Source organism: Stegodyphus dumicola, chromosome 5 (assembly GCF_044657685.1).
Source record: "Stegodyphus dumicola isolate Sdum_Otavi_A_Nest chromosome 5, ASM4465768v1".
Classification (NCBI taxonomy): Eukaryota; Metazoa; Arthropoda; class Arachnida; order Araneae; family Eresidae; genus Stegodyphus; species Stegodyphus dumicola.
In genome coordinates, this window is record NC_140772.1 from 186,261,688 (window position 1) to 186,278,169 (window position 16,482).

The following is a 16,482-nucleotide window of genomic DNA, read 5'->3' on the forward strand; positions in this document are numbered from 1 at the left end:
AATTTTGAAGCTTTTTAAAATTTTGGTTCTGTTTAACCTTAAATACGAGTACATTTTGGCTTACTATTTTTGATTACATTTCATCTTGGAAAATTTAATGAATATCTATAATTAAGGATGACTACTTTCAAACAGAATAAATGTAACTCTAAAAACATGCTGTGATAACTATTATAGTACGTGTGAAATGTTATCATTCTTTTCTGCTAATACTTAAATTAGGAAATGAAATACACAAAAGAAAAAAAAAAACAAATGTAATTAAATTAATTTATTTCCAATTTTAAGTATATTATTTCTGGCACATATTTATTGAAACTGCAATAATTTTGTTGCAGTCATCTTTTACACTTATATACACAAAGCATTTTATACATTATACAAAACATAATTCTGACAGAAGAGAAAAAGCTGACTTTTTTCCATATAGTTAGTTCTCTCAACAAAAATTTGTACAAAATAAAAATTATGGACAACATTTTTTTACAGCGATGGTTATGTGTTTGACTGGGAGAAAAATCTGAACTGACTTTTCTTTCGTTTCTCTTCTTGTAAATTTGAAATCTTGGAAAAGATAATGAAAAATTGCTTTGTGATATTTTTGTAAGAAAAGATACTTAAGGTACTCTTAGTATAGTTTTGTAATGTTCACATGTTAATATTTAAATACTATAGGTATTAATGTGCTTATTTTCAATACAATAGTGTCAAAGTATCATTAATGGGATACACTGTACTGGCCCAAACGTAAGATAGTTTCACATATAAGAAGACCATGTGTACTTGAAAATGCTTTATAAGGCAGCAAATTCTGTTTTTGTTCAAATGCGAAAATACATTTAATATTCTAGAATTATTATTCGAAACTTTATTCGCTTGTCTTATGAAATATTCTAACATTCAAATGTAATGTACATTTTAAAACCTTAATAGTATATAAATTACGAAAAGGCATTTTCAAATATGTTATCGATCTTATTTTTTACTCGAAGTTAATTTAATTCTGCACATTTTAATTGGATTATTAATGCATCTCTTATTTATAAATGACATAGTCTTACAAATATAAATTAATCTAAAAATACATGAAAGGCATAACAATTTGTGATGGATTTTGATATTTTAGAATGTACTTTAATTTTATTTTTAAATATTTTCTTTATGCATATACATGCTTTAAATTCATGAACACAATTTCATAATATTTCATGTGATTTTTATTTTAATTTTGCATTACGTAGAAATTCTTTCAGATTACCTGAAGTTATTTTATTGTAATTTTTCATAGGTATAGTAATAATTTTATGGCAATTTTAATTGCTTTCTAAGCTTTTGAATACCACTACTCAATGGCCATCTTTGCCCGGAAGCTTTTCTTGGCTATCCTTCTTGTAATGACAGAGAGAAAACTGGGAAAAGTGGAAACATCCATCTTTTTTCCATATACACAAATACTCAGATCCGCTGGATTTTCCCATTTTGATTTATTTCTCCTCGTTCGAATTATTATGACTAGAAGTAAGTTCCATAGCAACCTGAAAAGAGAGAATTTTGAAATTCATATTCATTTCTGCAGTTTTATTACGGAACATAAAACAATAGGCTAAACAATTGGATTATTCGCTAATTTAAACAGTTATCAAAGAGGGCAAATTTTATAACTTATTTTACTTATTTAATGCGACTCAGTATAGTTTTATAAGTTTATAAGACTGAAAGGTGTAAGATACGCAAAAAATTCATAAAAATAAAAACAGAATTTAATTGTACCATATTGGACACTGATCTCTTCAAAATAATTTATTTATTTTTTTAAACCAGACTTTTACATTTTCTCATGTTTTAGGAATAAACTTTCACGGTAAAAACAACCGTTGCTTGTAGTGTTACAGAAATACTGGACTATAAGTTCTCTGTTCTGCGGAAAACTTTGGCTAACCTAACTTTATTTCTAGATTAAATCAATTAAAATTTGCTTTCCCTAAATGAGCAAAAATTAATAAATAAATAAATGGTAGTAACTAAGATTTAGATATCCTATAAGTTATTTTCCAATACGTACCATGTTACAGTTTGTTATTCTTTGGGGAAATTATCTAAAGACAATCATCATATTATACAGAATATTCCATGGCAAACAAAAGTAAGCGGTCGTCCACCGCTTACTTTTGTTACTTAGAACACAAAATCTGCATCTTTCTTCATGAAATTAGAAGAAAGAAATAAGAAAAAAAATTCACGAGAAAATTATTCTTTTCTCTATAGAAACGGCAATATTATCACTTTGTTTTAATAAACTATTTAAAATTTTGATTTGATACTATTGTAGAATTACATTTTTAGTATTCCATTTTGACTTTTTGCTTTATGTAAGTATGTGTGTCAATAGCGTTATATCCAGTTGTCTCGATTCAAATCCCGACGAATGGGCGACGAATGCACGAGAGTTTCCATGGTTTTCTTTGTGCTCGTGAATAAGAGCCAGTTTAATTTTAAAGCGTCCTCCACGAAGACATCCATGCTCTTAGACAGGTAGCTCTTGTATGTCTTTTCGCAGTCCAAATAAACCAGTAGCGTTACATAGGAGACATAAAAACCCATTAATTAAGTAAACATCCGTAAAATTAAGCATAAGAATTGTTAGTTTTAATAAAGAAAGGGAAAAATGCATTTAAATGAAAAGTTTTATCAGCTATTACATATTAAAATTTAATAGCTACAAATATGCGTACAGATTATGTATATTATATATGTGTACAAAAGTAAATGCAGAAGGAGTTTCTCTGAAATGTTTGCGTAAGCAATTTAAAGCATAAAATTTAGTAAAAATGTCGTTGCATTAGAAAACAAATTTAAAAATGAAAAATTTTTTTAAAGATCTTAAATGTTTGCTATACTTCAATTAAAAAAGTATTCTAGTTCATGGCATTTTCTCCTGTTCTGAAATGTTTCAAGCAACATTTACTTAACAATCACGGAAGAGATGTTCTATTTACATAAATTTAATTTAGCATTGTAGAAAGTATAATTTGTAAATTATCATGAATGCAGTTTTTCAGACCTAACACTGTGGGCATTCATCATTCAATAAATGCTCATCTTAGGAAATGAATGCTTTAATAGCATTTGAACCATTTCTCTACGTAGAAATACATTTAATACTTCAGAATAAAATATCGCTTAATTTGTTTTAAATTACCATTACCACTGCTAACCGTTTGTATTTTTAATCTATATATAATATCTATATATCCGATTTTAATCTATATACCCGAATATAAATAGTTTTTTTAATAATCGAATAACGAGAAACTAGAATACATGCATAGAAATTATTAGACATAATCTCGGTTTATTTGTATATAAAGAACAAGTTACTTGGAATTTATTGTAAATTATATTGCATACATTTCATCTCTACATCTATAAAAGCATCGTATATGACTATGAACGTAAATATTTTTAGCCAAGTAATCAAATAAACGCTACAAATGAAGGACGTACGTCTTCTGATGCTTCCTCCATGTTTGACAGCTTCCCGCTCTTAAAAAACTTGCGTAGTGGTGCCATCTCTCGGAATTTTTCCCAGTTATTTGGTTGACGTCTGAAACTGGAAATGAAAGTCTAAAATAAATTCCTTGAATAAAATTTATTTTCGGTAGAATTGTTAATTAAGCTGGAAACGGTATTAATTTGAAATAATTAATTTAATTAGGTATTCATACGTAATATATGAAGGATTTTTTTTAAATTCTTAAATCTGTCTTTTTACTTTTTTCCTTTACAAATTTTTATGCATATTTTAATCACAGTTCTCTTTTAATTTCTTTTTTATATTTTGACAATTATTATCATTTACACTTAGATTTGTGTTACTATAAATGTAAACAATGTCAAAATGTGTATGAATATATTTTATGTAGTTTGTTATGCAGTTTTATGTAGTTTGTAGTAGTATGTTTATTATTTTCAGTGCATAGACACTGCACGTGTCTTAATATTTCTATGTATGCACAGCGGCCAAAACCATTTGTATGATAAACGTATTCAGTGATTTCTATAATTCGGAACAGGAGTAATAATTTGAACAGTTTCTCCCGTTTTTTATTGAGTGGACATTGCACTTTGGAGATACATGCACTGAAAATTCCATTCCAAATGGAACTTTCAGATTGCAAACGAATAAATGATAACAGTCAGTGCAGGTAATAAAGAGCAACATGGACACTTACATAAACGTATGTAAGTGCCCATGTACATTTTATAGAATGTTCAACTTTACACTTCGACACGGTGCTACATTTTATGCGTTTCCCAAATGAGGATCATCAACTGGCATCGAATCACGAAAGCAAGACGCAAATCTCAGTAACGAAGTAACAAACTAGGCATATGAAACTATATTATAGTTTAGGAGACGTCGAGATTTATTAATTTAATGCTTTCATAAATGACAGGTGATATAGAAAATTATTGCTTATTAATTTATTTCTTAGTTTAGCTCTTGTTTTAATGCTATATGCGGCTTTACTAAAACAATTTTAGGCGTGACTGTAGTACGGCAGCAGATCAAATAATGTTTTTGAAGGAGAGAGAGTACCGAATCTAAACTAGACCGGAAAAATATTGATGGGGTTTACTGCTGTATTCCAGGCAACTTTGGTGGTGACATAGCTTTATTCGCACTCTCAATGATTATCTATTATAGCTCATATACTGCGTACTTTTTTAATACTTATTTACTATTAATTACAATATGATAGCTCATCTATAAGTCATTAAATAGTTAATAATATAAGAGAAAAACAACGTTACGGTTATAACCAATGAACAATCAAACTATGTTCAGACAAGAACAATTTTTGTTTATGACACTATCAATAAACAGCGACGTTCGTCTAAGCACAAGTTCCGAGAATTGCACTAACGAAACGGCAGCATGAGGTGTTTCCATTATAATTACAAAGAAAAAAGAAAACATCCTGGATTCGACAGTACTCTGACTATTGTATAAAATTTAGTTTCGAAGAGATGTAGATGAAAAATAATTTTGTGTTATTTGTTATACGGTCAATGAGACCTTCCAGAGTGAGGCAGTACATGGAATTAAAGCATCCGAACTAACAAGCCGATAAATTTCTTTAAAAAGAAAGAATTAACAGCTAACAAACAAGCATTGCCTTCGAATATTTTTCAGAGGGTTTTTGTCTGAAAATCTAATTGTGGCTTCTTATGAGATATACCAATTAATTGCTAAAACTGGATATAAGTTAATAGTTCTTGAAACGAAAACGTTACTATCTCCTATGTATGATAATAAACAACAAAGCAGATAAATAGAATCGTGGAAGTAGCAGATACTATTAAAGAAACTCTTGTACTTCGCTTAAAAGAGCATTTCTTTCTTTCTTTCATTTTTCTTCAAGTCGATGAAAGTACGGGCATATCAGACAATGTCAGTTTAATGAGTTTTGGGAGATATGATTTTGAGACTACATCTAATGAAGAACTTCTGTTTTACATACCGTTGAATACAAGAACAACGGCAGAAGAAATTTTCGTTTTGATTTATGTTTACATCAGTAGAAATTACATTGACGAGAAACTGCGTGGGAATGAGCAACGGCGCTCGCGCAAAGGCAAGCGTCTGTACAGGGCTTTTCCCAAAAATAAAGCCCATGGACCAAAATATGTATGCTTGCATTGCAGCATACACAGAGAAGTCTTTTGACCATAAACAAGCGCCATTGCTTTTGCAAACTGCTATGCAAGAATATAAAAGATTTATAAATTTCATATAACAACGTGCTTTGACTTTCAGGTTATTCAGTGCATTATGTAAAGAAATAAGCAGTGGGTTTTTTTTTTTTTTTTTTTTTTTTTTTTTTTTTTTTAACAATGACCATCCAGAAGCAATGTTTTGTAAAGACGTTTGGAAAAGAGAGAAGTTTTAATGATTACTAATCATTAAACCTTCTAACTACTAAAGATGCAATATTTGAATTGAAAGATAATTTTAGCGATGTTAATTGGTTGACGAAGTTATCTTACTTTTGACTTTTTCATTTTTTAAATAAATTAAATCTTTCGTTATATAACAACAATTTTACCATATTAAAGTACAAGAAAAGATAGAATCTGCAATGAAAAAGGTCAGTTTGCGGACATTTCGTGTAGAAGCAGAAATTATAATGCTTTTCTGAAGCTAACTGAAGTATGAAATTAGTTCCATGCCTGATGAAATTTCATCTCCTGTCGAGAAACATTTGATAGGATTGCAAACAAATCTGAAAGAATACTTTTCACCAATTTATAACAACAAAGCATTGATAAGAAACCGTTTCACAATTAATATAGAATGAGAGACGGAATCATTGGATTCAGATATTGAATCGAGAGATGTCTTGAGATACAGCTGTTAAAGAAAGCTTCGACAAAATACCATTGATTGATTTTTGGTTATCCTGCAGTTTAGGCATCCTTTTTTTGGCACAAAAGGTATTTATGTTTCCAATGCTTTTGTAACAACTTGCAATTGTGAATCAACCTACTTGGCATTTGTTTTTCTAAAAAATGAATACAAAAAACTGATTTGATGTCGAACCAGATTTAAGAATAAAGTTATCTTTTTCGGTAGGCGTGAAATTTTTAGTTAATCAGAAACAGCACCACACTTCCTATAAAAACTTTTTCCCCTTTTGTTTTAAAAAAGGTTTGGAAAACTCTGGTCTAGGCTATACAACGGTCAAATGACATACGAGCTTGCGTTTCGCCATTTTTGATATTCGCTGGCTCTATGCAGTTATGGCACCCATTGCCAAATTTGTAATTCATACTTACAAACAGTTTTGCGAAATGTATCTCTGTCTACACTATTAATAAATGCACAAATATCATATTAGCTTAGAAAGTAGCTTCGCTAACTTTACTTGCTCATTTTATAAAATCTTACAACAGTATCGCGAAGAATTTCTCAACCAATTTTTTATATTTGCGTATTTACCTTGTACCACATTGTCTAACTTTGATTGTCTTATAACATTTAGTCTGTAAAGCATCTTCGGCGCTTTCCATCGAGAATTTGTCTTACCGGTAGTGACGTAGTGAATTTTTTTTGCGCTTGTTTTGGACTCCAGACACGACAACCAGTTGATAAAAGAAAAGTATTTCTCAAAACCTTTTCTGGGGATTGATCACCCCTCATTTACCTACTTATGAAGATATTGGGAGGGGTGACTACAGATCGTTTTTCTTTTAATAACATATATTGTTAGACGTATACTTGGTAATTAACAAAATTTCTTAAAATAAAATATATTTATGAGAACATTTTCAGCATACAGAATGGAAAAATTTTAAAAATGTAAAATTTCTCTTTTCTTTTTACAAGTTCTTGTAGAACAAAAATTCAATTAGGAAAACGTTTATTATGCATCAGGCACATACAGAAAGCTAAGCGATTTTAAATACAAAATGTATTGAAATATTCGTAATTAAAATTTCTTTGGAGCCATAAACAGAATTAATTATTAATACTGCTTTACCCAATACGTCTTCATTAATCTATAAAACTAACAAATTTGTTTTGTAATTGCTTTAAGCGAAAATGTGAAGTGTAATTTAGCAAGGATTAAATTTTAGTCAAAGTGCACACTAAAAATGCTGTATCATCTCGAATTGTGAAAGCAAATGTGTAGCTTTTGATTTTCGTATTTAAAGCATTAATGCATAATGAATATTTTACCATTTGGACTTGCTGCTCTATGATACCGTGTACAAAGGTAAATTCCATATTGTTGCAAGCTGTTAGTGTGTTGATAACTCTTTAAATAAATACTCCAGATAAGCAGGAAGAAATCGACAATTTATTACGAAACATTTAAGAAACATTTAGGACACGTAGCACAATAAATAGTAGCTGCAAATAGCTTAAGGATAGTGCCCACATTAAGCATTTACTCCTTAGCGCACGAGAAATATCAATTCCCAAAATCAATTATAGAGTAAACTCTAAATCACAATAATCATTAAATGTTACAGCTCATTAACAAATCATTTCACACAAAAAAATTGTTTGTAGAGCTTCGAAAACGCGTTTTCCGAATTTTCCAGAAGGTTGAAAAATATTGACGATTTCGCGACAAAAATCCTTCGGCAAGGCTTGTCACATAGTCAATTTGTCTACATTGCGTGTTCTAGAGATATGTTTTACAATTTAAATATTGTTGGGCTTAGAAGGGAAAGATTTATTATTCTGCACAAGGAATAATAACTTGTATACAAAACATATGGCCACGAATTCGGTTGAAAAACCCATAAAATTATCACCCTAAAAGCAACAGCAGCAACAAAAAAGTAAAATAACACAGAGAAATAACATTGCAATTAAAACGGATTCAATTATTTACAGCAGTATCTTCAAACTATTCTATCTGATTGCTTAAAAATTTTGGGAAATTATATGATTGAAGAGGCACAGTTAGGCATATAAATATTTTTTAAGGAAATATAGTCTGCGGCTACGTGATGCTTCTGTAGGGAAAAAGCGATATATTCTTTGAACTACTAAGAAATGAATAAGAGTCTTATATATTAAGATTTTTATGCTTTAGATAGCTTTTAGCTGCGAAAGAGATGTCGGGAAATGATGCACACAGTAGTATTTTACAATTTTATTCTTGCATAATTTGCAAATACATATTTTCAACACAAAACTATTGACTACTGCAGTTACGTCACCTAGCTAAAATTATATAATTTATCTTATTGCTGTTAAGTTTTCAGATATCGTTACATAAATTATAACATATTAAATTTAATTTATGCTAAAACGTAACCAACTTGTTGCTTTTAAAATGTAAGTTATTATTTATATATTAAAGCAGATTTTGTTGGGTTATTACTAAAACACATGAACACGTACTTAGAAAGGAGTTCACACTTACCAACATAACCAGCACAATCCGAGGCATGCCCAGTTTAAACAAAAGAAAACCAGAAAGAGAACCACGATGGCGATGAAAAGACGATCATGATTTGGATCCAGATCTGGAAAAAAGAACGCTGCGCTTACCAATGATAAACTATTATTAAACTATCAGTTAAAGCACACACGTTTCAGAAATAAGCAAGTATTTGCATTTTTTTTTTATATATGCACATATTTGATCATGCTAACAGAAAGCAAGATCGTGTGTTTAGCGAATAAGCAAGTGGGAAAATGAAACATTATTTTCCAATGATTTCAGAATGCTAATTTTGCTTTGAGGATATATTATCAGCATAGCATTTAGTAGCAACTTAATAATTTTAATGGTTTTATAAAGCTAACGCTATCTGGCTGTTAAATAAATTCCTTACATTCATTCTTGTCATATTGCTAAGCAATATAAATTGTAAGCTGTGCCCTATAATTTTCAGAGCAGTATTTTAAGATTATTTTGTATCCTAATAAAATTTAATTTAATTAAAAAATTTTAATAGTTCAAATAACTTAAGAATGCTCGAAGAAGTGCAATGATAATCAACACATAGAGCGATCATGTTCGAATCACAGTAGGAAACAGAGTTGAAAAATCCAACTAATTTTTCTATCTGATATACCCATGTTAATACGTTTTATTGAGGATGGTACCCAATTGAGCAAAATTGCTATTCATCGCATTCTGTTGGAGGAATGAAGATGGAACAAAATTCCAGGTTGTTTCCCTAAAAGACTAAAGAAGCCCACGTAGCAGAGATCTACTCAGAGCTGCTGACTTAGCTCCAAATTTCTTGAAAATATGATGTCTGATAAAGAACTATGGTGTTTCCATGCGCAGGACCCATTCTTACTCACAATTTAAATAGTTCAGTTATGCTAAAATATTAATAAAGAAAACGTACGTAGATTAAGATTGTACGTTGATCATTCTTTGGCGGAACATATAAGAGGAGAAGGCATATAAAATGGACAAAGTTTTTAAAACTGAAGGTTTATAATGGAAAAATCGCATCGCAGTATGCACAGATAGTGCAAAAGCGATGATGGGCGAAAATATTGGTTTTAAATCATTTGTTAAATCCTCTGGTAACGAATCGTGTAATTTTTATACACTTCCTCATCCATCGAAAGGCTATTGCAGGAGAAAAATTAGCAATGGAATTTAATGATGTCAAAATTATAAATTTTAATAAAAGTCATACTCTTAACATTATTTTTAAATCTCTTCAGAGGATACCAAACAAGTGATGTCAAGAGGGCGAAGTTTAAGAAGATTATTGCTATTTTAAAAGATGAAATTATATTTTCAGCTGAACAAAAATCTGATCTTGCTATTCCTTTACAAAATGATTAACGGCTGTCAAAGCTGTGCTGTTTGTCAAACACTTTTGAGAAACGGTCTCAGCTTGTCTCTTCAAGGAAAAAATAGCAATACATTACTTCGAAATGGTTTTGTTAGAAAGATAAACATTCTTAAGTACTGAGTGAAAAATGATTCATTCGAAATGTTTTTGACTATCAACAATTTTAAGTTGAAAAAAATAACTGTAAAACTTTAATAGCAAAAATTATTATTCTTTATCACTTAAAAAGTCCTAAAAGCACCGTTCCGTAAATAATTTATATCGAATTTTGATTTCAAAATGTTATCTTGGAATCAAAACCATTTTTGACAACTTGTCATATAAAGAGTTTTATAAGTCACAAGGAATTTGCTGAGCTATCGAGTGACTCAAAACTTGAGTTTTCAACAACAACAACCCCCCCCCCCTCAAAAAAAAAATCCTTTACTGATGGAATACACATTTATGTAAAATTATTTTTTCATCTTACGTACATTAAATGCAAATGTACAAATATCACTGAACGCTAAAAAAACGATGAAGATGCCTTACATTCAGCAGCGTCAAATATTGTGCCAAGATTTAACACGTTATACGGGAATGGGGGAAAAATGCATATCCGACTCATTAAACGCGATTTTCTTCCATTAATTTTTGTATATTTGGAACAAATCCTAAAACTACTGCTTTTCATATGTATGCTGTTTAAAGAAATATATTATTTGCGGGAAAATATTTATTTTTATACCTTTATTTTATATTTAATATCTGGGGTCGCGAAAAAGTCTCAATGATAAAAAAGGGTTATGAAGGAAAAAAGTTTAAGAAGCGCTGCTCTAGAGAGTTGTGTTATTATCTTCAAAATGCCAATGGAAAGCTTATATATGTTTTAAGGCAATAATTGTCATTATTGGTTGCTGAGTTCAAATGACACTATCATAAATTATATGGAATATCAATGATCGTTTTGCATTTCTGTACAAAGTGATTTATTTCACTTATTACGGATTTATTTCGCTCGTTCTACATTTACTACATTTTTGGATAAATCCATCTGCGAAATAAATTTATGATGAAACAAATTCTCGTGTAAAATACTTTTATGAAAAATTAATAATTTTGTATAAAATACTTTTATGAAAAATTAATAATTTTGTATAAAATACTTTTGTGCAAAATGTACAATTAATATTTTTCCCTAAATTTCAGTAAATGATTTCGAATAATTTTTAGTTTACCATTAGGTTTTGATTATTCCTTAATTTATGGAAACTAGTGCAATATAAAAGGCGTCTCCGAACATCTTTATGCATAAATGAATAACAGTCGAAAAATTAATTGCTAGTTTATCATTATGACACATGCTTAAATCATTTTTTATTTAAAAATAAAAATAAATTTTAAATTGCCTTATATATAACTATGATAAGATTTTAAGCTAAATACTTTATTATACTAGTCTCTTCTTTGACTGACATAAAAATTAAAATTTCTTAAAAGATTTACTAGTCATACAAAATGTATACACAAAACGTATTTCTAAAATGTAAACCTCTGTTTAAGGGAATTAAACTATAGTTACTTTTCGCAATTTGAATTTTAAAAACACGAGATGAACATCTCCTGCAGGTTGTAGCGTTTGTAATTATACGTAATAGCAAGCTAGTTCTCTGTTCGAATTGTAACAATACAGAGGAATTAGTCTGGCAAAGCTTTTGATTTCGAGAAAATCCTTTCTCCTTATTTCTTGGCTAGAATACAATGCTCATCCTATGTTATAAATACTAAAGCGACAATCTAGCAAGAACTCCCTATTTTAAGCCTGTCTTGTATTTATTTTTCTCAACTGGAAAACAACGTACAATTAAGTAAACAAAAAAGAAATAATCTAATGCGGTTCCTAATTTCAGAGAAGGCTTGAGTTTTCATTGTTCAACCAAATACTGTCTTAAAAAAAAAAGCTCAAAATCCAAACAAATAACATGATGTCGATTTCGGGAATACGCCATTTCAGATTTGGGAGGCATTAAGAACTCTTTTTATATTTTTAATACTTGTAGTTAGCAACCATCTTATGGCTTAAAGAACAATAAGCATCATTAAACTCATACAGGCATTCAAGGTTTGTTTAATAATGATTATACGACTAAATAGGTTTTGAATGGTTAGTCGTAGACCCATGGTTCCAACTTAAGACATGAATTAAGTAAGATAGGTTTTCAACTATGACAGCTTTAATGAAAAGTGTATAGGTTTATATTTTTATATAGACAGCGTAAAAAAATAGTAAAATATAAACAATTTTCACAATCTGAATTAACACCGAATATCCTTGCCACGTGATCAAACTTCCCGACGATATTTTTAATTAAAGTCTTTCCAAAGGGAATTAAAGTCTTTCTAGGACTAATTTCTAGAGAAAGACACATGTTCTGTCTAAGTAGTCTTTGCATATAAGAATCGAAAAACCAATGTGTGAAAGGATGGACAGTGTGCTGTAGTACGAAATTGATAGAGGAAACACTCTTGCATGATGCTTTTCCGCCGTTATGTTTTTTCTGCTATTACAAACAACTTCTCTATTATAATCTATTGAGAACTGGTGCATCAAGTTCATTTTCCCCTTTTGGCTTGTCTCGCAACCACAGTAATGATTGCTGTGGAAGATGTTTGAAACTTTAGTTGGCTAAAATTTATTGAATCTCCCCGTGCGGTGATGACGACACATGCTACGATCTTAAATGAGGAGACTTGAAATACCTGTTTTAATATATTGATTAAAATATTAATTAAATATCCGTTCTTTTAAAGTAACAGACTATAATCTTAAATTATGATTGCTTCCTTATCAGTTGGTCTTAATATCTACTCCACCTCAACAATAGTCTTTGGTTCATATTTTTAATAATTGACGCCTATAATAGTTTCAAATGCAAATCAGTAAAAACTACAAGTCAGGGAAACATGAGCTCTGAATAAAGTTACATGTCAGAAAAACATCACCGGCAGAGAAATATAGATGTTTCATTATCAGTGAAATTTCAAATGTAAACATTAATTATAAATTTCTATTTATAGAAATCAAACTTTCCGTCAGATATAAGCGCAGTCTTTATACGGCTCCTGAAAATGACGTTTCTTCTTCCCCCATCCTTGATCTAAAGTGAATTAAAAAATAAAAGTTTTACCGATTTTTCCTTTTCAGGTAATTTTGCGTAATGCATAACTGATGTTTTTTATAAAGATATCTCTAGGAATTTTTAAGGTACCTTTCTTCCTACAAAATAGCATAAAAATTAAACTTTTATGCAGTTTTCTATAAGATATCACGCAATCACAGCTGTCATAGTCCGAGAAACCTACCTTATTTGATTCATATCGAGAAGGAACCGTACAGACATTTCTAGAGATGTCAGTACTTATACGTGCAGCCGTTTTCAAACATTCTCTACAGGTGAGATAAGCTATCGTTCTGGTGGCGAAACTCTAAGCTTTGATTTAGGGAGTTTCATTCTAATTTATTTTATTTGCCATACATTAAAAGCAACGGTTTAGCAGCATATGGCTTTAGTTCATGCTTCATGCATTATGCTCGTATGCAGGCAGGCATGCCATAAGACGCAATCACATACCACTTTCCTTCGTGATGTGTCATGGAATATCTCCTCGAGAGTTGTAATCTGTGAATATCAACATGAGTTAGTTAAATTACAATAAAATAAATAAAAAAAGGAACACAGTCTAATTAGTTCAATTAATTAGTTTATGCTCCTCACTGCTGTTCTTAGAAGCTACTCGAAGAACAAGTGAGTTGTTTCTCTCCAAGGCATTTTTACTGTTATTAATTATGCTATCTACAAAAAGACGTGTTCAAATATTTTCTAATAATGAAAAAAAATTTCTATATAAGTTATGCATACAGTGGTGGCCAAAATTGTGGACACTTTTGGAAATTTTTATGTTTTTGAACTTTGTATGCTTATAGAAAATGTTACGTTTCGCAAAATGCAAACTTGTATATATCATTTTAAAGAGAATTTATTACTGAATTCAATACAAAACAAAAAATTCAATTATTTGCAATACAAAAAACGTTTTATGTACTTTAATATAAATAAAAAACACAGTTATGAAGTAGTTTGCAATGTCTAGCTTTCCTGGCCAATCAATGTTCTTGTTCTGAGAACAATCAAATGTTAGTAACTGCCAGTAGAAGCTGACATCATGTTTACACTTGAAACAATTCATTATTTTGCTTTGTTCTATAGAAGGAGGACCTGTTTCTTATACACTGCAATTACAAGTAGGAATTTTTTAAAAAATTTTTAATACGTATTTAGTCAAGAAGCAATGACATCAAGTAAAAGAGTAGATTGGACACCTAGAAAGAGATGTAATATTATAGTGTTACGAGAAAGTGGTCTTGCAATTTCTTGCTGAAATTGCAAGACAGGTGGGTGATTCAATGACTACATCTGGAAACCGAAAGTTTTGTTTACGATATCAGGAGACAAATTCAATAAAAACAAAGAAGGAAAAGGCCGAAAAAGGTGCACCACATCTATTGATGACAGAAGAATAAAAAGACTATGTCTCCAAGATAGAAAATGTCATTAGCGGCCATCAGAAGTGATCTGAATTATGCTGGTGTTTCTGTCAGTTCAAGAACAATCAGGAGAAGATTAACAGATGTTGGACTGAGAGGTAGAATTCCACGAAAAAAGCCTTATCTTAATTTTCAGCAACGAAAAAAAAAAAGACTACAGTGGGCAAAGGAACACATTAAATGGACAGATGATCAGTGGTCACAAGTTATATGGAGTGATGAAAGTAAGATATCGTTATTCGGTAGTGATGGGCGAAAATATGTAAGACGTAGAATAGGAGAAGAGCTACATCCTAGTTTTGAGAGTTTCATCCTAGAGAGTAGTTTCGTACAAAGAGCATTAAATTGTTGTCATGGCCAGGAAACAGTCCTGACCTCAATCCTATCGAAAATTTGTGGCACCGTTTGAAAACTCTTGTCCGAATGAGGCGCCCATCAAATAAAAGGGAACTAATTGAGGCTATAATTGTTTTCTGGCATCATGTAATAAGGAAAGAAGAGCTTGAAACTCTTGTCAGCTCAATCAAACGTCGATGTGAAGCTGTAGTAAAAAATAAAGGGTACCCTACTAAGTATTGATAACTCACTGCAATCATCACTATCTAATGTATATCGATAACTATTAGCGTTTAACTTTTTATTCTATTGCAAATAATTGAATTTTGTGTTTTGTATTGAATTCAGTAATAAATTCTCTTTAAAATGATATATACAAGTTTGCATTTTGTGAAACGTAACGTTTTCTATAAGCATACAAAGTTCCAAAAACATAAAAATTTCCAAAAGTGTCCACAATTTGGGCCACCACTGTATATGCTATTTACGTTATAGAACTAAAAAACAAATTGCACAATTTATTTTCTTATAATAACAACCAAAAGAAAAGCATTTGTGACTTGTAATGCATCCAGTTACGGTTGCACGTGTAGAAACCTCATCACTGGTATATTTTCCAGTTTTTTATTTTCAAGAAATATGGAATAGTAAATTGAATTGCTTCTAACTAATTACAGGCATACCTCGTTTAAATGCGTTTCACAGATATTACACCTTTTATGGGTAACAACGTTATGGCTATAGTGCCGATCGATGTTATTTTGCCAACAGAATTTGATAATTTTGAATTTCTCTATCACATAACATTTCAAAGTTTTTGTTATCATACTGAAATTGGGTTAAATAGTAATCGCACAATGATTTCAGAAGGCTTAGTTACAAAAAATACCCTATTTTATAGAAACCATACGCAGAACAACTCTCTCAACGTTTAAAACTTTCTCATGTATATTTCATTGGAATTAAGGTGTTTAGAATATTACAATTGTCTCTAAATGTTAACATAACAAAACAGCAAAATTACCAGTAAAGTGAAAATGTCTCTAATTATAAATAAAAAATCGGAAATTATTAATTTTAAACAGAAGGAACATGGCGAATGTTGAGGCTGCCCGAAAATTAGGCCTTGTGAAACGCCTGGCTGTATAGGAAACCATTAAATTGCGCGCAGTTTATCCGAATTTTTATCCTTTCTTTTGAAGCCGAAAAATAAT

The 16,482-nt window shown here is 30.3% G+C and overlaps 1 protein-coding gene across 6 annotated transcripts in view; it reads right to left on the bottom strand.

Annotated features, from left to right (window-relative positions):
- Window positions 1-256: 256 nt before the first annotated feature.
- LOC118189064 (pro-neuregulin-2, membrane-bound isoform-like) overlaps window positions 257-16,482 on the bottom strand; it is a 219,032-nt gene continuing 202,806 nt past the window's right edge. For 3 of the 6 annotated variants that reach the window (XM_085817451.1, XM_085817455.1, XM_085817454.1), the window contains exons 6-7: window positions 8,946-9,048; window positions 257-1,535 (exon numbers count right to left, since the gene is read on the bottom strand). In XM_085817451.1, the coding sequence (XP_085673577.1) occupies window positions 1,343-1,535; window positions 8,946-9,048 (296 nt within the window). In that variant the 3' untranslated portion in view covers window positions 257-1,342. Of the gene's footprint in view, window positions 1,536-3,504; window positions 3,611-8,945; window positions 9,049-13,958; window positions 14,007-16,482 lie in introns of those variants that run through there. The other 3 variants (XM_085817452.1, XR_015041370.1, XR_015041369.1) reach the window with 3 other exon arrangements.